Consider the following 21,223-nt stretch of genomic DNA (forward strand, 5'->3'; position numbering starts at 1 on the left):
AGGTAGAAAGCCAAGTAAACAGAAACTGTTGCTAGCTGTTGATATAACCTTGGGGCAGCTTTGGGTGCATTAAAGAAAATGGAAGTAAATGACACCAAGGGAAAAAGCTGTCTTTGATATGAGGGGAGAGGAACTTAAATTTAAAAAATCTGTGTAAACGGGAAAAACAAGTTAACTAGCTACCAAAATAAACTCTTCATGGACACACCACCTTCTTTACAACTTGGCTGTTAGGCACAAGGAGGCCTAGTTTTGGCCTATTCTCAGCTTTCAGTGGGTGTTTCTCACGACTAAAATCATTTCTAGCTTTTTGATTTAGAGAAAGAGTTGTGTGACTCTTCCTTTCTTTTGAGCACTTAGAGGAGCCATTGTCGAGTTTTAAATTTGCCTAGTTTCAATATTCCCAAGTCACAGGAAATAGGGAGGTGGGAGGAGAGGGAGAAAGGCAGTGGAAGGGCTAGTCGGTGAGGCAGGCAGAACACACATACTTATCCACTAAATTTGCTGTCTTATATGGGTGTGGTTCACACCCCTAAAACACCATAACAAATATAATAATGAAACAATTTGAAATATTGTGAAAATACTGAAATGAAAAAGAAGTGAGCAAAGGCTGTTGGAAAAATGGTGCTGATAAACTTGTTCAGCACAGGGTTGCCACAAGCCTTGAATTTGTTAAAAATACACTATTTGCAAAGCACAATAAAGCAAAGTATGATAAAACAAAGTACACCTATATTGACAAAATTTCGGCTTTTTGGAACATTTTAGCTGTGGTTAGATTTATCCTGTTGTAGTAGCTTGTAGAGTGGTGCTGAAGATCAATCCACACGCCAGTTTCCATAGCTACCACCTGCTTCCCAAGCACCAATCTTCATCCAGGAACGGTCACTGCCCTGGCAAGTGCATGTCAAAAATGAGGAATTCAGATACTGAGTATTGACTCAAAGATGCCACCAAAACAGAGCAAGAATTCAACTAGAGGATGAATCCTGAATTTTTTACTTCTACTAATAAGCTCCTAAAACTGATAATCCTTTGCTAAAATTAAGGAAACAAAAACAGAAACCATAAACTTAGAAGCTAAAGGAACCAGTTTGCTACTGTAAAGGGCTTATCATATGTCCAACTTCTATTGGGACAATATACCCAGTTTAATACAAGAATCTAGTTTACAGCAACAGAGGTAAAAAAATATAAGAATTCAATCTATTCTTTCCATGAGAAAAATTTCTTTCTTCCTAATTAATCATACAGACTGTAATTTCTATCCAGTCATTACTTTTAAATAAAACTTAAAAAATCAAACAAAAAAATGTCACACATGAAAATCATGACCAAAGCAGATTTCAATACTTGTCCACTCGGCGGAGAAGCAGTAAAAACCAATTGCACTAAAGGAAAATTAGCCTTTATGAACCCCCAATTTAGAGAAATCATGTAGCATTCCCATAATAACTAAAAATAAATAAATACAAAAGACATAAAATAATTCATTTATTATTACAAATTTGAGTCTAATTCTATTTAATTGGGAGTTCACTGGCAAAAACTCTCTAATAACCATAACTAAAAATATAGCTTGTGACTATAACAGGAAGCTTTTTACCAAAGTTAAATTTCAACCGATCTCACTCTGCTGTACATCTGAAACTTACACATTGTAAATCAACAGTACTCCAATAAAAATTTTAAGAAAATAAAAAAACAACTGCATTTACTCTAGATGCTTAGGCTAAGAACTTAAGGAGTTTATTGTATAGTTTGTGATTTTACTATGAAATATCACTTTAATTCCAATGAATTAGCAGTATTTGGCCTGTATTTATGACATTTAAAAAACTCACAAAATGTTAATTTTGGGCAGCAACTTTTAAGAAAGTAAAAATCTTAAATTCCAAAGCCAAAGGTCAGGCTGGATGTATTTTAATTGAGGAGACAAAATTAATGAGATTTTAAACTATCAAATCTACATTTTTCCCTATGAACACAGTCTATATCTATTTCCTGAAAACTATTTTGGAGCTTGTCAACATCCAAAAATAGAAGTATTATTATTCCTATCTTGGTTTAATAAATCGTTACCTTAGTCAACAACACGGGTAACTTGCATTATGTCATATTATACAAAACTGATACAGAAATCATATAAAAGCTTTGAAACGGTAGAACTGAAGGCTTTATGCATTTGTAAATTAATGGCTTTTGGCAGAGAGGAGCTAAGGTACTTAAAGATACCATAACATCGTAAAATCTACAATGACGGGAAAACTACAAATACTAGCTTTTAAAACTCACAAATTATAATAATGTAAAACAAATTTGCCATTTTAGCTGATTTTCAGTATGTTTATACATGCAATATAAATTACAAATAAGTAAAACATTACAACACCATCTAAAAGAAAACGATGTATAAAATGTTTGTCATAAATAAAATTATTGCATTTAATGTCATTTTCTTGAAAACTGAAATGACCAGATGCCTTAATGAATGCCAGTTGAAGTCAGAGCAAATATATGCCAACACCAGCTTCTGACAATAGAAATAAGAAGTCAAAGCCCTGCAAGTCTGTCTGATTTAGGTTGGGTAATCATGGAAACAAACGAATATTTAAAATTATTTATTTTAACATTATGCACATTGAAGGAAAGCACTATAGACAGCAGAATTCTTTCCCATCACAGAATTATTTACACCCATTGAATTAGCTAGAAACACTAGCTTGAAGAGGTACTGGTATATTCCATTTGTAATAATTTCTCTACAACAAACAACTGTCTTACACTTGGAACACGTTGAAGAAAGTACAGTCTCTTAAGTCTTTTTTGTTCTCTGAGTCTCAGTCACTAAGAGTTCAGGGGACTTTGAGAGAATCCTGGTGTCCTGGCTGGCTGATGAATGCATTAAAATCAAGCAGGGTATTTGTATTCTGAAAATACTCTTGGCTCCATACAAATGCTGCTTGGGTTGTAGAGCTCGCATTTCTCCCACTGGCACTATGACATCTGAAGAACATTTGTTATGAAAGTTTCACACCAATTTTATTTTGTTCCTTCTTCATTAGCCGCTGGGCTTCCTTTTCCATTTTCTTCCTTTGTTGTTCTGCTGCTCTTTTTTCTCTGTCTGCTATCTTCTGCTGCCTGAAAAGAAGCATATTTTTACTTTTAGAGAACACCACACAGGTAAAATGGCAAATAAGGTCCAAAAGAAACAGCACTTCCCTTCTACTATCATCAAATGTAAGTTTAAAAAGTCTTCATTCTTTTCACTGCTTTGAAAATTTCAAGGATTTTCAAAATAGTACTTCTTTTAATCCTTAGAACATGACTTACAAAATAAAAAAGGTATTATCTCTGTTTTAAGAATAACTAAAATGGGGCATGCAGGCTAAGTAAAATGGCCAAAGTCATAAGATTAAGTATAAGGCTAAGAACCTATATCTCCTGACTCCTTTTCAGGTTATTTTCACTAAAACACTATTTCCATTGGACAACATCTCCTTTTGTGGATTTAGGATTAAATATCCTGCTATGATAATAGTTAAAAGCTTGTCAGCTGAAGGATATCTAAAACACAGATGTACAGAGCACAATGCAAAAAGAAAATGCAAAGACATACCTTCCAACTAGAAGCTAGAATTTTAAGTATTAAAATTTAACTAGCTCTACTAATGAAGGGCTTCCCTCATAGCTCAGTTGGTAAAGAATCCGCCTGCAATGCAGGAAACCCCAGTTCGATTCCTGGGTCAGGAAGATCTGCTGAGAAGGGATAGGCTACCCACTCCAGTATTCTCGGGCTTCCCTGGGTTTGATTGCTGGGTTGAGAAGATCCCCTGGAGAAGGAAAAGGCAACCCATTCCAATATTCTGGCCTGAAGAATCCCATGGACTGAGTAGGCCACGGGGTGGCAGAGTGAGACATGACTGAGCGACTTCCACTTCATTTCACTCATGAAGGGACAGAACGGTGGAGATTTAATAATTACACTATGAAGGATCTTCCCCAGCCCCTCCCTAACTCCACTGATACAGAACCACTGAACACTTCTATCTTGATTGATTTTTTAAATTGAACTACAGTTGATTTACAATGTTTTGTTAATCTCTACTGTTCAGCAAGGTGATTTAGTTATATATATACACATATATACATACTTTTTAATATTCTTTTCCATTATGGTTTATCACAGGATACTGAATGTAGTCTGTGTGCTATACAGGGGACCTTACTGTTTACCCATTCGATACAATAGTTTCCATCTGCTGATCTCAGACTCCCGATCCACACCCCCACCTCCCGCCCCGCTCCAGCACCACAAGTCTGTTCTTTATGTCTGTGAGTCTGTTTCTACTTCGTAGATGGGTTCACTTGTGTCATATTTTATTTATTATTTAAATGATGTTTTGATGTGTGCCACTTTTAGTCGTTACTGAATTTGTCACAACATTGCTTGCTCTGAGTTTTGGTTTTTTGGCCACATGGAACCCACATCCCTGCACAGGAAGGCCAAGTATTAACCTTGGGACCAGGGAAGTATCTGTGTTATACCTCAGATTCCACACATGAGTGCACTCTTTACTGACTGACTTGTATGGAAAGTGGGGAGAGGAATAGGGTAATGAAATAGGAGAAAGGAGAACAGAAGTTGGTCCTGGATCTGAAGGCTTAGGGTCTGAGACAGGAAGTCAAGAAGCATGTGAGGTGAGGAAGGAAGCCGCAGGGCACAGGACAGGCAACACTGGGTTATATACAGAAAAATCTAACGTGGATTACCCACACACGGGATAGCTCAAAGCTGGCTACAGTGAGTCAAAGGTATATATGTAATTCTCAGTCATACTTATAAAGGGAGTAAGCAGAGGTATGGATGACCAAAATTCAACAATGCAGAGAGACTTATTTTAGGCAACATTTTGACCATCACCACCACCTAATTAAAATTTCAAAAGAATAGTTTAAAAAAATCTACTTTTCACTAGCTCTGTTTACTTTCAAGCAAAACTGGTAATACACACTAAAAACATCAAAATGTCAGTGGCAGAAAAAAGAAAAAGAATTGTAAAAGGCTTGCTAGGTTACAAACAAATAAGATAATCCAGCGCAGACCTAGTTACCAGCAGAAACATAAGCATCAACAATTAATCTTCCTGGTACCAGAGGCAACTTGGACATTACTGCTGACAAAATATTTTTTTCTTGTCCAGATACATGTCTGGAATGACTAAAGTACCAGAATCTTTTTCCTTAATGATACTGATGATGGTCCTGGTAGTATTTAAGGTGGCAATGGGAAACAGGCTAGGTGAGAAGCCATGGATTACGGATACTTTTACAATTCTCAGTGTTCTCCTGGGGGGTGGTAACAACATATGGAAGCCTCCAGGTGTCTTTGGCTCTACTTAAGCAACTTGCAGCATGAAGCATGTCTATTACTGACTAATAGTCTCCGCCTCCCAAGCTGTCATTTCAAAAGCATGGAATTTGCAGGGGGGTTTTGTCTTGTTTTGTTCAGGGTGCAAGATGACAGGGTGAAAAAGAGATGGTTTTTATACTGTGAATGTTCAGCTATGATCAGTGAACTCACAAACTCTACAGTGCCGTCATTAAGATGATTGGATTCAAAATGAATAGCCCTTTTCTTTATCCTTGTGGTCGATAAACCAATCATCACTAGAATCCCAATTCCAAAATGTTCTAAAAACACTCAGACTTCTATGATATATCCAAAAGATATATCCAAAAGTTTAAAAAAGTGACATCTTTTTTTGACAATTCATGGAACATAAATGTTGCTGTTTCCAATTTTAAAACTGAATGATTATCTTTTATACTGAATGATTATCAAACAGGAACTAAATATTTAAAACTCTCACACCTTTACTGACTTTTATAATGTGACCTCCTTCTGTTTAAAAAAAAAAAAAATGCTGAAAAAAGTACTGACAAGACCAAAAAAATTCAGTCTTAACTCTCAGTTATTTAACTGCACCCTCTGCTGACTACTCAAGGTAATTATAATTTATTGGTAAACACAGGAAAGGAAAATACAAAAATGAAATCAGTTGTTTTAAGATGGTCAGATAAGGGTAATTCATTTTCTATCCCAATTATAAAAACCATATTTGAAGAAAACATACTGCTATATTTTACTTTATCATCTTTAAAATGCAAAAGTAACTCAGATACATTTACATAGAGTTTTTATCAGTGATAAACAGTCACAAAGTCTCAAGGTAAATTTTCTTTTTACTTTTTGATTTAATGTGGTAGTAGCAAGGATTAAGTTTACTGTTCACAAAAACAAAGAAAAAAAGAACATAACCAACAAAAACAAACTTGTAAACCTCCAGAAAAAGTATCTTCTGTAGAGTAGGCAGTAAGTATTATGACTTACGTTATCTGTCTCAGGGTTTTCAAGTACCTCAGGTGAAACACACATACAAATGTAGAGAGTAACACAAATTATTTTCAAATAGCAGTGCTGGGGACTTTCCTGGTGGTCCAGTGGTTAAGAATCTGCCTGCCAATGCAGGAGACTTGGGTTTGATCCTGGGTTGGGAACATCCCCTGGAGAAGGAAATGGCAACACACTCCAGTATTCTTGCCTGGGAAATCTCATGGACAGAAGAGCTTGACAGGCTACACCTTGGGATCACAAAGAGCTGGAGACAACTTGGCGACTGAGCACATAGCACGGGGAACTAAGATCCCACATGCCCCGGGGCAACTAAGCCTGAGTGCTGCAACAGAGTCCAACCCTGCAAGCAGAGATCCCGCATGCAGCAGCTAAGACCGGACACAACCAGAAAAACACAGCGGTGCTCTTCACTACTAAACTTGAATGAGCGGTGCTGGACTACGCTAGACCACGGGGAAACAAAACTAAAGGTATAATTTTTGACCTAGAGAAAATATTAAAATATCGTCGTGACTCACATTTCATAGCAGGACATTTCAAGAGATATATTTTGTAGGGAATGAAGCATAAAGCATATAGTACAATATGGTGTCTGTATGTAGACAATCTCCTTCTTGGTTAATAAATTATTCTTTTGTATCTATAATGCTTTAAATTGTTGGTTTCCGTGAGGTTTTAATCATATAAAATAGCACATGTAGTCTGAAATACAAAAAAACTATCAAAGATTATCTAGGGCTCAAATGACAAGGAAGAAAAATAGAACATTTGGCAGAAGATACTTTCTTGACCTTAAATGTAACATGAACAAAACCGGTTCAACTCCGGCGGCAGTGCAAATATTACTCAGATACCTCAGAACTTCTTCGGCTTGCCAGGCCGCATCTTCTTCTTCTTCCCAAGCATTGGTGTTTTCCTGCCAGGTATCTAAGTCACCTAATTCAGGCTACAATAAAACAAAATAAAACAAAATTACAACAGTCAAGAGCCATCCTTGGTGGCTTACACGGAAGAGTCTACCTGCAGTCTGGAGTGCAGAAGACCTAGGTTCGATCCCGGGTCAGGAAGATCTCCCGGAAAAGGAAATGGTAACCCGCTCCAGTATTCTTGCCTGGAGAATCCCACAGACAGAGGAGCCTGGCGAGCCCCAGTCCATGGGGTCACAAAGAGTCAGACACGACTGACTGGACTAACTTCGCTTCATCCTTTTTCCACTCAGTGGTCAAGAAGAGTATATATTTTAAAGCATAACTCAGACCTCATCACTGCCCTGTGTCTTCTTCACTTTCTTATCACATCCTCTCCAGGATCAAATGACTGCCCCTGGTGTGCCTGGAACCAAGGGGTTTCCTGAGGCGCACGACCTTCCATACGCAAGTCTTAGCAAGTCCAGCTTTCTTCCTGTTTCATGTTTTAAAGGATATTCCTTTAATATACTAACTTCTCCTTTACTTTACTTTCCTTAACTTTTCCTTTGCTTTCCTAACTTTTCCTTTACTTTCTCCTACTTTAGTTTGGAAAAAATAAGAATAGGACATTTCTTCTGTTTCTCTCTCTCTCTTGAGTAAGAAGAAGGAGTGTCTAAGTGGGGGAAAGAGAAGAGAGAGGATGACCTCACACGGGATTAGAGATGCTTGACTGGACTACTCTTGTGCTGGGGAGGTGAAATGGAAGAACCTACGTTTCCAACCTAGTACAGTCATCTCCCTTTAAGCGCAAGTAATTTTCTAGACTTTTCAACAGCACATATTGTCTGGCAAAAATGACAAGTCAGGGAAAATTTACTCTTTATTGGAGTACTTTTGTATTGTGCTTCCTTTTGCCTGTCTTACTGTCTTACCTGACACCATTAGGCTGGCCACACTACCTTCCACTATTCCCCAGGGCAGGCCTCTAAGTTTACTTTTTCCTTCCACAAACCAATGAAAATGCTCATTCTGGAATGTTTAGTTAGTGAGGAAATAATTAAATGCAGAAGATAACTGCATAAAATAAGCTGTGCATAAAATAATCAAAACACATCAATACTTAAAAGCTGGGGATGGGTTTGGACAGTGATGTGTTTTAAAAATTTCAAAGCTGGATCTGAGGGCCTCCAAGGTTGAAAACATAAACCTTCACTACTTTTGTGCTTAAAAGTGTTGTATTTAAGTCAAATCCATTTTAAGTTAAACCACACTTTAAATGTACATACAAGTCTTTAACTTAACAATTCATAATTTACTTAAAAATAAGCTGTTATTAAGGTAAATTTTAGTGGTAATCTCTTTAAAGGTCATATTTTTATATTTTCACATTTTGTCTCCATCTTTTATGTGTGTAATGGACTCTGATCTTAGTATCTGATGTAATTTAGAGTCTCATTAAAGGACAGGACTGGCGACTGCTCTTGACCTGCTAAACCAGTTTCAAAGTCATACAAATACTATGTTCAAGTCATTTTAATTTTTTTCTTTTTCCTTAAAGGAAACAGAAATGAAAAAAAAAGCTCTTGCCTAGATACCATTAACACACTTACAGACTGATGAATGAAAGGCATATCTTGTGTAGCTGCTAGTCTACTAGAGAAGCCGGTGCTACCATCTGGGACGCCAAAATTTAATGGTTCTCGCTTCTTAATGATGATCTGAAAGAGTAATTGAAATAGAATTACAGAAACATTTTACACACCATTCTGTAAAAAGAGACAAATGAATTAACTGACCAAAACATTTTATAATTAAATATGTTCTACCTTTCCTTCCTGTTCTATACTTTCTTAAAGCATATCCTCTGGTAGGATAGGGTACACTGTCCTACCATAAGTATAACCAGTTCTCTAAGCATGTGGCTATCTATGAACACATTAACTCTTTCAAGCTACTAGTATTAGCTTTGGACTTTAAAAGTAATTTCATTTTAATTTATTAAGGTGTTACTTGTAATATACTAAGTTCCTATTAAGAGCAGCAAAAGACTTTCAAAGCAAAAAGCATTCATCTACTAAGAAATTCACTTAAAACTCCTTGAAGAATATACAACCTAATGCTTTTCAGCACTGAGACATTTGGACAACTCAATAAAAACAACTATGTTGTTATTATACTATGTCAATGTTATCAGCCTTGAACATCTAAAAATAAAGGCACAGCTGAAACTGACTGGAAGGTAGAAGAGGGTGAAAACCCTATTAGACAAATGCAGAATAAACAGTGTCCTCATTTTATGAAATATATTTATAAGAAATATTTTCTATGCTTGACTGAATAAGAAATGGCACTTAAAGTCTTTTTTTTTTTTTTTGAAACAGCAGGATGACTGATGAGGTAGACTGGAATAACACCATTACGTTATGAAATGTGCGTAAGGGTGGTATGAAATAAACCCCTCTTTACCACAGTGTGAAGTTGGTAGACAATACCTGTGACTGGCCTAGGAATAGCAAGATAAGAATACTGTATACAGATAAACAGAAAAAGTTTTGAGTGGCTGCTTCTAGTAGACTGGTTTGAAGAATGATGGGGCAGAAGTCTATTGCTTTTCATTATAAGCTCTTCTATACTCTTTAATTTAAAAATAAATTTTAAATGTACATGTACTATTTTGATGAAAAGAAAGAAAAATGCTTAGCCGTTGTTCTTTTTCTAATTCCCTGCATATTGAAGGGACTGTCCACATTCAATTCAAAAGGGACGAAATAAAGTGTGAATGACTACGCAAACCCACCACACTTACTCTAAATGCTCAGAGCCCTGCATCAGTTCGATAATGTTATAAACAATGGATGCTATCAGTATTATCAGTTTGTAGATACCACTATCTATGAATTCTTCTAAGGCTAGAACTGTATCTTACTCAGTTTAGTCCCCACAGCAGAGACTGGAGTCTAGAATCTGACATACAGGAGGATTTCTATGAATGCTTAGATATAATTTTAAAAGACGTGGGGGTACAATTTACCAGATCTATGGCCAGCTCATTTGAATATATAAACTTCTCTAATATGACAGAAAACACAACTGATAGTCAGAAATAGGCTTTCTATCAAATACTAAGTATACTGTCTAGTTTTAATTGTAGGAATCTGAAGAGCAGTTTAACAGTTTAATTTCCAAGAGCACACATCTTTAACGTACCTTCTGAGTTTTCCTTATAGTTGGTGTCATGTCCTTAAAATAGTCAGGTTCCAGTTGTTCTAAAGCATTTTGTTGTGTTGCCACATTCCCATTCCCTCCTTCAATCTTGACACTTGTGGGTGCATCCTCATCCCAGGAAGTCCACTCTTCCACATCTGTCTAAATTTAAATGATCAGCACTGTCAGTCAAAAATTTCATCATTCATTACAAAAATGAGCTTTCTAAAACAGTGTTTTTTTCAAAATTTTTTGACCAATGGGAAAATATACATTTTATGCCAGACAGCAAAACTAGATCAAAAGTTAAGAAAGAAACACTCTGTGAATTAGACATTCTATTTCAACCATTAAAATAAAAACAACCAACAAAGCAAAAGAAAATGTTTCAAAAACTGAACTGACATTAGAACTACAGCCCACAGAAAGAGGACTGGAACTTATACTCTATCCCTAACTAGGTTTATTGCCTGATAAAACAATAAATAACAATATTTCTTATAGGATTTAAATAAGATAGAGTCCCAAACATAATATTCAAAAAAATCCATGAAATAACTTGAAATTATTCAGCAAACAAGGAATCAACAAATTTCAACTTGAATGGAAAAAGTCAAGCGACAGACACCAACCCCAAGATGATACAAATGATGGAATTATCTAAGGCTTTAAATACGTTATTGCAAAAATGCTCCAATAAGCAACAGCAAACACTCTTAAAACCAATGAAAAAAATAGAAAATCTCAGTAGAGAAATAGAAAATAAAGAATAACGTTAAAATTTTAGAATAAAGAAATTTAACAATAAAAATCCTGACCATGACTACCAAATTAATTTCATGACATATTAATGGTTTGCAACCCAGTTTGAAAAATATGCTTCAGGAATACTTAATTCAATGTACAAAAAAAGTTTTACCTGTTTGGGAACTGATGAATAATCAACTGTAGTTGGCAAAGTTATTTGGTCTCCACTTAATTTCCGTCCTCTACCAGATCTAAAACAAAAATATGAAATAATTTATTTCAAGAAACCACCAAAACAAACATAAGTAAAAGCATTACAGACAGTAACTTAAGACTTACAGAGAAGGTCTTCTGCAGCTTTGAATTATTTAATAATCAACAGTTGTTCGTTAATATATGAAAAGAAAGCTATGTATCAGATATCTTTTCAATGTTTTTAAATACTGGACCAGAATTACACACTGCTTTTTGGCTTACGATTCAGAATTACAGTCAAACTCAGGATGACTAGAAAGCCAAAAACAAAACCAGAAACTGGTTTCAAATCACACTCCTGAGAGTTCTGTGATTTCTGTAGGTGATGCTCTGGGATACCTATGCTGTTTTAACCAGGGTGGCCTGGCTTTTTTTGTTTTACATAGTTGATTTTTTATTAAGATTACTATTAAACTATTAAGTTTGAAAATCACTGGGTTGAATTGTAAACTGTACTCAGTAACTTTTAAGGATTAGTGAAGTATTACACTAAACAAGATAGGTATTGTCATAGAGTTGTTAAGAGCATGGGCAATGGAATCTGTGGAAACCATGGTTTTCAATGTTACTTCTATTAATTATGAATCTAGTCAGAATTACCTATGTCTGAGCCTCAGTATCCTCATCTGTAAAAGGCAGGTATTCAAACCGACCTTTGCAAGGTTGTTGTGAGGATTTAACTGACATATTTAAAATAGACATGTGCCTGCTTTTTAATGACATTAAAAAATGATAGCTATTATAAATGATTAGTCACTTGCTTCATGTCAAATAATTTATGAAACACCTGCTTAGAGCTAGTTGGTAAAGTCAGCTAAGTTTAGAAATCCTATTTTACTTGTTTAAAGGATGAATAAAAAAGTATTATAGTCTACTTCCTAAATTTATGATGTAAACCTGTATTTTCGAGCACATGATCTACGTTCCTTCTGACAATTAAGAAAAGCTTATTCTAACAAAAGGTCAGTTTTCTTTAAAATTGAACATATAATTAATCCTAAATATGTTTACACTGACAAGAGAAATTTATAGTGATAATGCATGTGTATGTGCTCAGTCATGCCTGACTCTTTGTATCCCCATGGACTGTAGCCCGCCAGGCTCCGCTGTCCATGGACTCTTCCAGGCAAGGATAATGGAACAGGTTGCCATTTCCTACTCCAGAGATCTTCCCCACCCAGGGATGGAACCCACATCTCCTGCATTGCAGGTGAATTCTTTACCACTGAGATACCAGGAAAACTCGTATAGATGATAGAACTTTGCAATAACTTATACTAAAAGTAATCTATATTCAACAAAAGTTTTTGGAAATAACAGATGCAAAGAGAAAAACACCTAGAATTTATCACCACAGTTAAAACAACTTATTCCTTTCACCCTCTAGTCTCCTGGCATTAAAACCCATTCTCATCCTGCTTCAACCTAGTTACTTTCTGGTCATGCTACTTCTAACAATAAATTCTACGCCACTTAATCCTCAGTGTTTTAGTAGTTATAAAATGGCCCTTTAGTCACAGAATATATTTCCTAGCCTCCCTTGCAGCAGGTGCCTAAGCTCTGGACAGTAGGCTATGAACAGAATTATGTGTACTTTCTAAATCATATCCACTAAAAAAGACAGCTGACTACCTTCCATTTCCTCTTTTACTCTAGCCAACTCTTGCTATGTAGGTACTTTTTTCACAGTACTCTAGGTCAAAAGAAATACCTAACAGTTCCACTGATTAAGTACATAGGCCCAAATAATACTTATGTATATCCTACCTGCTTCGTAGCCATTAGAAAAAAACACATATGAAATTAAAGAAAAACTATTTTCATTTCATTCTTTAATAACTACAATTACTTACTAATAGAATGTGTGTACCTGTTGGATTCTGTATAGCTTCTCAAGCCTTGGAATCAGATTGGATTCTGTCAGCTTCATTTTCTGTTCCATGTTAATTCTGGTTTAGTGCTTGCTCTTAATTACAACCTAAAATCCTAGCTTTGTAAAGATAGGTCACCCCAAATACAAGTAAACAAAAACTTATCTCAAATATTCAAGAACATCATCAAAAGTAATACTGCAGGGTCTAATGTTACAAACGTGAATTACCCTGAGCCCACAGATTGTATAGTGTTCAATAGACATGATCACATTCAGTGTTTTGTTAGAAATTCAGAGCACCCTTCGGTACCCCTGTGAGAGTAATGCGAGCCGTCAAGTGCCCTGGCACACCGTTCAGGAACTGCATCCCCTGGGGACAGCAGAATGACAACACAGAAGGAACTCAAGTCTCTGAATGACTTACTGAAGCAGAAGGACTTACCGAGCCTGTACTTCCTGTACATTCCAGAATATTATTTAAGAGATAAAAAAAAAAAAAGAAAATCTATTTTCTTTGGGGATTTTCCTGTTAAACTTTTCTTTTTCCAATATAAATGTAACACTCATAATGTACTATGTAAAGAAATACCTATGCCTAATTCCAACTAATCATCTTAAAAATATCCTGATAATAAAACAATTATGTACATAAAAACTTCATGATGATTGTAATATGAAAGTTGGTTTGCTTATCTCTGAAATTCTACAGTACAGCTATATTAATGGAAGATGTAAGAATATGATGAAAAGATCTGAATCTCTACTTTCTAGATCTGAAAAAACATGTAAAACTCTGAGAAAATATTTAAAAAAAAAAATACTAGAGATTAAAGCATGAATACTGCAATCAAGATACTTAGCTTAAGTATAATATGCCCTGGCTTTTTGAAGTTATGAAGGTATCCAAAATTACAAGAAGGTAACCAGATCAAGCTGAACATAAAATTTCTATACCTGCATATTAATCTCTTTAGGAATGAGAATACTGTTGCTAGGCAGGTACAAACTTTAAATAACCGAAACTGTGTGACAGCCATGATGGAAATCAAAACCTGTGGAAAAAAGCACAAAAATAAATGCATTAGGGTGATTTCATAAGTTATATTTACGTTCTGAAGTCAACCTGAAAAGTCCTATTTTGAACTGTAAAAATCAGACATATTTTTACTTTCCTTTAGACAGCACAAATAAAACACAGTAAATTTAAAAATTAAAATGTAAATCATATTGACAAGAAAGTTCTGAAGAGTTTTCAACAGTTGAGAGGAAAAAAATCTTTTCAAAATATTCTCAGAGTAGTTTTCTAAGTTGTACTTAAATATTTATTTACAATTTATTTATAACTTGTTTTCTAGTAAAAAATCAAAGAGTATGAAACAGAATGTACTGAGTCTTCCTTTTCCTTTGAAATTTGAATCATATGAACACAGTAATACTATTCAAAATATTTTTAAACTTTCAACTTCTAGATTCATTTCATTACACCCATTTTATAGATGAGGAAATTGAGAGAGGTCAAATAACCTAAAAGTACACAGCTAACAAGTTAAGAACTATAGAGATCATCTAGTCCAGTGGCTCACACATATTTAAAGAAATACTGAAAAATGGGCCCACCCCCAGCAAATCTATTAAATCATACTCTCTGAGGGATAAAGTCCAGTTACAGTCAAAAAGCCAACAAAGGAGATAGAAAATACTCAACAGAAAAGCAAAAGAAGGTTAAAATATTTCAATGTCAGAGAGTAGATTTTTAGGGAAAATACTATTAGCAGGCATAAAAATGCTCATTTCATAATGATAAAGGGATCAGTTAATCAAAAGTACATAACAATCCAAAACTTATGTCCCTAACAACAAATTATGCCAATATCAGAAAAGAGAGATGACATTACCAGAGTCTGTAAATATGAAAAGGATATTGAGAAAATATAACTTTATGCCTATATTTGATAAGATGAAATCGACAAATTCTTTGAAAGAAACAAATTATGAAAACATAGCAAGAAGAAAGAGATAACTTGAAAATCTCTAAATTTATTAAAGATATTGAATTTATAGTTAAAAATCCCCTAAGCCCAGATGGTTTCATGAGTGAATTCTATCAAATACTTAAGAAGTAGTGCCAATTCTATACAAACTGCCAAAACTGAAGGGAAGGGATTATTTATTAAGTCACTTTGAGGCTAGCAATACGCTGATACTAATCTAGACCAAAGACATTACCAGAAAAGAAAACTGAAGACCAATATCTTATGAACATAGACACAAAACTCCTTAAAAACTCACAACCAACTAGAAATAGAAGGGAACTTTATCAACTTGACCAAGGACACCTATGAAAAGCCTATAGTAATTTGAGACTTAACAGTGAAAAACTGGCTGCTTCCCACCAGCACATCTGCTTTTGCCATTTCTGCTCAACACTATGGCCAGTGCAATCAAGCAAGAAAAGAAAATAAGATTCAAATTGGAAAGGAAGCATTCAGATTGGAAAGGAAGAAGTAAAACTGGGTGAAAGGTATGTATAGGCACTTCACCAAAGAAGATACACAATAGTAAATAAGTAAATGGTCAATGTCATTAATTTCTGGAGTTGGTTTACTAATTGAGAGGATGAAAAGAATAGTGACTCTAAAAGAAACTGAACAAAAAATATATTAAAAATCTCACTGTTCAAGTAACTTATAAATATTTCTGTCAAAAACATCTCCAAACAGTGGGTTACTAGTGGTAAACCACCCAACAGTGGTTCAAAAAAATGCAACAACTCTGACTCCTCCTTTGTCTTATCCCCTTATATGCCAACTACAAAAAAAGACTTTATTGTTTCCTAATACTGCCCATATTCTTCCCTATTTCCACTGAGGTCTCCCTAGCATAAGCCTTCATTACTTATTGCTGAACTATTGCAAAGTTTTAATTGCAGTATTTTTCTCTTACTGTACCTATATTTTCTATTTTGTACCACAGTTATTTCTATATACTGTATTCATCCAGCACAATCCTTCCTGTGAGGATCTTGTTCACGTTACCTTGCCAGTTACTATTTGCAAAGTAAGACCTGGAAGAAAGATTTGATTGCTTCCATACAAGTAGAATAATCTGAACAATTAAGATGATGAATAAAAGCTTCATTTTAAGGCTGATTTGTCAAGGATTAAACTCAACCAAAAGAAAGCAAACTTCCTAGATGAAGATTTAGAATTTTCAGAAAAAAATATAAATAAAAAAAGACAGCTAGGAAAGAAACTGCAGAGCATGTGGCACTAGGCGGAAAAGGGGAAAGAGTTGAGGAGACCCTCTATCAGGATGTTTGAAGGAAGAAGATGTTTAATATTTAAGGACTGGGGCAGAGTCAGTCTCAGGATTTTTATGAATGAAGATTTGAGAATAAGTTTCATTTGGAGTTTTGGTAACAATGGTCATCACCCTGCCATAAATATTGCTACATATCATTGTTCAATAAGTATTTGTCAATATGAATGACTAATGGTGCCTACAAATAAAATCTAAAGTTTTGTTTCTACAGTAAATTGTCAAGTGGGACTATTACTGACACCAGAACAGAATTCTTTCCCTAGCAATTAAAAATATTTTCATTTTATGGAAAATTTGCTTTTACAATTAATAAAAGAGAAAAACTAGTATTCACTGACCAGCTAATATGTGCCAAGCACCAGGTATTCTCTCAACCCATAAAGCCATTTTATGAGATAGATAACTATTGTTCTCTTTTCATAGAATTGAAGCACAAAGAGTAAGCTCATGTTTTCACACCCAATGATCTAGATACAAACCTAGGTCTATTTAATTCAAAAACCAAGAATACCTCACTAACAATAAACTATCTTAGCAATTCAATGATGGTATTATAATTTTCAAGATTAATTTTCTGACCAACTGCAACTGAAATGCGGGGAAATGCAATCAAGTTAACCACATCAAGCAACATTTTTGACTTTATCAATTACACTGATTTCAAGCCAGGAATTATTCTTTGGGATCTGTGTTTACTCAGTGTTCCAATCCAGTTCAAGCATCTACTTTGTAACAGACACAACTACCCTGGGTGATGGGAAATACTACTGACTCAGTACACAGAAACACTGTTCATTGCTCAAGTGTCAAAAGCTAGTGACAATGCAAGGGACTAGGAAAGCAGAGCCCCATCAGTCTAGCTCAGTTTGGTTATTTCTAGGTCTTAGCTAATGTCAAGCACAAGGTAGGTATTCAAATATTTGTTGAATGAAGGGAAATTATCATTCCTTGAGCACTCAATGTGGTAGGAGACAATCTATTTTGTTTCTATAGCTTCAGAGGAATCCTAACAACAAAGGAGGTGAATTTCACTATTCCCATTTAACAGATGAGGCTCAACTACTAGTGAAACTCACATTCACTCACCCAGAAGTTAAAGAGACTAACCCCAAAGCCAAAGTTCTTCCCACACCACATCCCATTTAAGAGACCTCTTTGACACTCAATGCCTCAGTTGATTTTTGAAATGCTCTCTAGATCACTAATCTGAGAAGTACATATCTTAGGCTACCTGCATTTTGACTGCTTCAAACTACTTACTAGGACTGAGAAATGCTAATACAATTTTAAAATTAAGATTTCCTTAAAAATTACTACAAAAATACAAAAACCTGAGATAAAAGCCAAAATAAGCATCAAGACCTTCAGGGCTTATGGACAAATAATCTCTCTAGGAATCAATAGCAATGACAGCTTGGCTATGTCAAGTGAAAAAGATTCACCTACAATTTTAAAAAAGAATGCTGCATTAGAATCTGAAAGATTAAATGTACCTTTCCTCCCTGTAATTCCATGTAAACCGCTTTTCTGTAGAGTCACTATATCATACTATGTCATAAATCGTTAAATAAGCCAAGGCAAAATCTATGTTGGTACACACTAAACAAGTCATTAACTGCTGAATTTCTGAAACGATAGTTCTGAATTTTCTGAATACCAAAATCTGAAACTCCATATGATCTACTTCAGTACAGAAATCCTCAAATTAAGTTTGTAATTCTCCAAAGTAGGTTATGGTATATCGCAAGGCTACAAAAATAAAACCACCTGACCTCACTCAAATTTGAAAAACCAAAGTTCAGCAGCGGCAAGAGAAAAGGCAAAAGTAGACTGAGAGCAGGTGGTAAAGTTCAACACCGGGCCGCCTCTGGCAACTCAAAGCCAGACCCTCAAACACCACCGAGGCTCTTACAAAGGCAAAACAAAGTCTCCTGAAAGGCTCAAAAGGAACGAGTTTCAAAACTAAAATGCTTTAAGTTCAGATTATCCACCTGAAAGTAACTGATGAAAAAAAAGAAATCATACCCACTGAACAGATGCAAAAATCGACAGAAGCGTTTTCAGGTTACACAATCCGACGCCATACGTACGGCGTTCGGTGAAGCGCTCTCAATTGCTCCAAGTGGGTGCCCAGTGGGCTGGGATTTGGATTTTGGAAAAATCTGCCTGGGAAGGAGTAAGGCCTGTAAAGAAAGGGCAGGAAGAAGGTGCAGATTTCCCCTTGGGGGCAGACATGGGGAGAGGGGAGACTCCGGGCCGGGGCCCCGCCAGCCGGTCTCCCACGCGGGAGAAGGATGATGAGTGCTGCTTGACCCGGGCCCGCTCCGGGTCGCAGGTCCCTCACCCCAGAGGTCACCCTGACCCGGAAGCAGTATCCTAGAGTGGCAGTCGGCCTGGGTTGGGGGGAAGACCGGGTGAAAGAAAAGGAAGGTGGGAGGGCGGGAAGTGCGGGGCAAAGAGAGCTAACCCAACAAGAGCAGAGGACAACCCCGCCCCCCCACAACCGGGTCCCGATCGGGTTGGGGAGGGAAGCCCCTCGAGGGCGCGCGAGCCGCACACACTCACCTGCCCCTCCCCCTCCCCGCCCGCCCGGCGGAGGCTCCGAGCTGCCGCGAGCCGCGCGTGCACACAAGGCGCGCGCACGCGCGCTGCCGGTCGCTTCCTCTAGCTCGCGCTCCGCCGGTTCAGTCCCAGCCCCGCTCATTCAAAGCCGGGCGCGCGCTCTGTCTCAGCCGCCGCTGCCTCCGCGCAGCTGCCATAGCCGCCCCCTCCTCGGGAAACCCTCCCCCGGTCCCACCTCCTGCCCCTCCTCCTTCGCTCCAGAAGGCGGCTCTCAGGAGTCCCAAGCTCTCACTTCCGCACCCCGCCCCAGGTCCTGTGTGGCCCAATAAGCAAGAGGTTGTGGGTCGGCGTCGGGGCTGAGAACCAATGAGCACTGGGGGGCGGGCCGAGCGGCGGCGGCTGGCGTGGCAGCTGCGGGGGCTGCGTTGGGAGTAGGTGTTTTTGTGGCCGTTGCTGGCAGTGCAGGCTGCTTGTTTTGTGGAGTGGCTGCACTGGTCCCGTGTTGCTCTCCTTTCTGTGCACAGTACTTCCGCTCGAAACTATACCCTTTTTCGTTAAACCCACAGAACCCCCCTACCAAACGGAACCAAGAGAAATAAAATACGTATTTAGATTGCCAAAAATGAGGGAGTCCCATGTGTCGGGATATTGGATCTGGGTAGGCCAGATCTCATTCAATCTACAACTGTACAGGTGCGAAACCCTGAGTTTAATTCAGAATTTAGGCTCCTGCGAGTAATTTTTGGTGGAATTTCCTTTAACTGGAAGTTAAAAAGTAGCATTTCACCATATCCTTGCCTTTGTTCCTCTCTTGCTTACCGAGGTAGTCTTTCTTCAAACTGAGGTGTTTTCTGTGATTTTCTCTTTGAAGCCTGATTGTTGTTTGTTTCTTTTCATGCCGGTTGCTATTAAAGGGCTAAGATGCTTTGACGTTGTGGGTAAGGAGCCCTGAAGTAACTGCTTCACTGTTGTAAAGTGACCGGTGAGGGAGGTTAGAAATTTATATAGTCAAAGACTGAAAGCTGTTCTTGCAAATTGTTGCCCAACCAGCCTTTTTTTCTCCTTTTATTTGGCTACCACTATCCTTGTTCTGGTGATGGACAGGGAGGCCTGGCGTGCTGCGGTTCATGGGGTCCCAAAGAGTTGGATACGACTGAGCGACTGAACTGAACTGAACTGAACTGATGATCCTTGTTCTGTTACCCTAACCAACACTTATCTCCGTGTTTTATTTTATAGTATTAATATCTTCACCCCTTCTACTCTCCAAATCTCTACCACATTTCTATTAATTTAACTTGTTTATACTCAAGAGGGGAAGAAAGAGAATGTTTATGACTTTGTTCTGGATTTATTCTATGTAACAACCTTGAATAAGGTATTATATTCCTAAAGCTCATTTTGCTCATCAGTGAAATGGATGTAATAGTGCCTACTTCATGGTCAAAGCTTACAAAGCTCTTAGGGCAGGACCTGATATATAGCAAATGTTCTTAAATAAGAGCTGTTACTACTACATTACCACTACATCATTCCTAGTAACCATAGCTCCTGAAGTCCACTCTGCCCTCCAGAGTCCCTTAAACACCTGTTCTAGCCCTTAATTTCTTCAAATGCCTAAATTCCAATATTCAAAATTTCTAGAATTTTTTTTGATTCCCCAAATCCATTAATCCAGACTAGTTTACACCTTGATACGAACGTATTTTCAAAATGCTTTTCCTTAGTGATGTGTATATTTGCTTCAAGCTATTTATTATTATTATTTGTTGTTGTTGTTCAGTGGCTAAGTCATGTCCGACTCTGCCACCCCATGGACTGCAGCTGTGAGGCGAGCAGAAGTAACGCAATGGCTGGCAGTTTAGATTAGGAGTAGGCCTTCCTATTTCTGGGTGGTAAGATTATCAGGCCACCTGGATACAACCAATCAGC

General features: G+C 37.0%; 1 protein-coding gene across 2 annotated transcripts; it reads right to left on the minus strand.

The window, feature by feature from the left end:
- Positions 1-1,730: 1,730 nt before the first annotated feature.
- Positions 1,731-19,512, minus strand: EBAG9 (estrogen receptor binding site associated antigen 9). 2 transcript variants are annotated; one of them, XM_070477242.1, is made up of 7 exons: positions 19,295-19,512; positions 14,363-14,460; positions 11,453-11,531; positions 10,537-10,695; positions 8,940-9,047; positions 7,276-7,367; positions 1,731-3,144 (listed from the first exon to the last, which is right to left on the minus strand). In XM_070477242.1, exons 2-7 carry the CDS (start codon positions 14,443-14,445, stop codon positions 3,024-3,026), a joined length of 642 nt encoding a protein of 213 aa, XP_070333343.1. In that variant the 5' UTR covers positions 14,446-14,460; positions 19,295-19,512; the 3' UTR covers positions 1,731-3,023. The 2 variants fall into 2 exon arrangements, with proteins under 2 accessions (XP_070333343.1, XP_020732036.1); XM_020876377.2 differs by lacking the exon at positions 19,295-19,512 and adding an exon at positions 18,755-19,199.
- Positions 19,513-21,223: the final 1,711 nt, after the last annotated feature.

The sequence above is a fragment of the Odocoileus virginianus genome, chromosome 15, assembly GCF_023699985.2.
Source record: "Odocoileus virginianus isolate 20LAN1187 ecotype Illinois chromosome 15, Ovbor_1.2, whole genome shotgun sequence".
NCBI classification, from domain to species: domain Eukaryota; kingdom Metazoa; phylum Chordata; class Mammalia; order Artiodactyla; family Cervidae; genus Odocoileus; species Odocoileus virginianus.

Coding starts and splice junctions, on each gene's coding strand:
- EBAG9 (XM_070477242.1), bottom strand. CDS start 14,445: ATGGCTGTCACACAGTTTCGGTTATTTAAAGTTTGTACCTGCCTAGCA. Junction 10,696..11,452: donor ATTCATCAGTTCCCAAACAG/GTAAAACTTTTT, acceptor ATTTAAATTTAG/ACAGATGTGGAAGAGTGGAC. Junction 7,368..8,939: donor TGCCTTTCATTCATCAGTCT/GTAAGTGTGTTA, acceptor GTTTTATTGTAG/CCTGAATTAGGTGACTTAGA.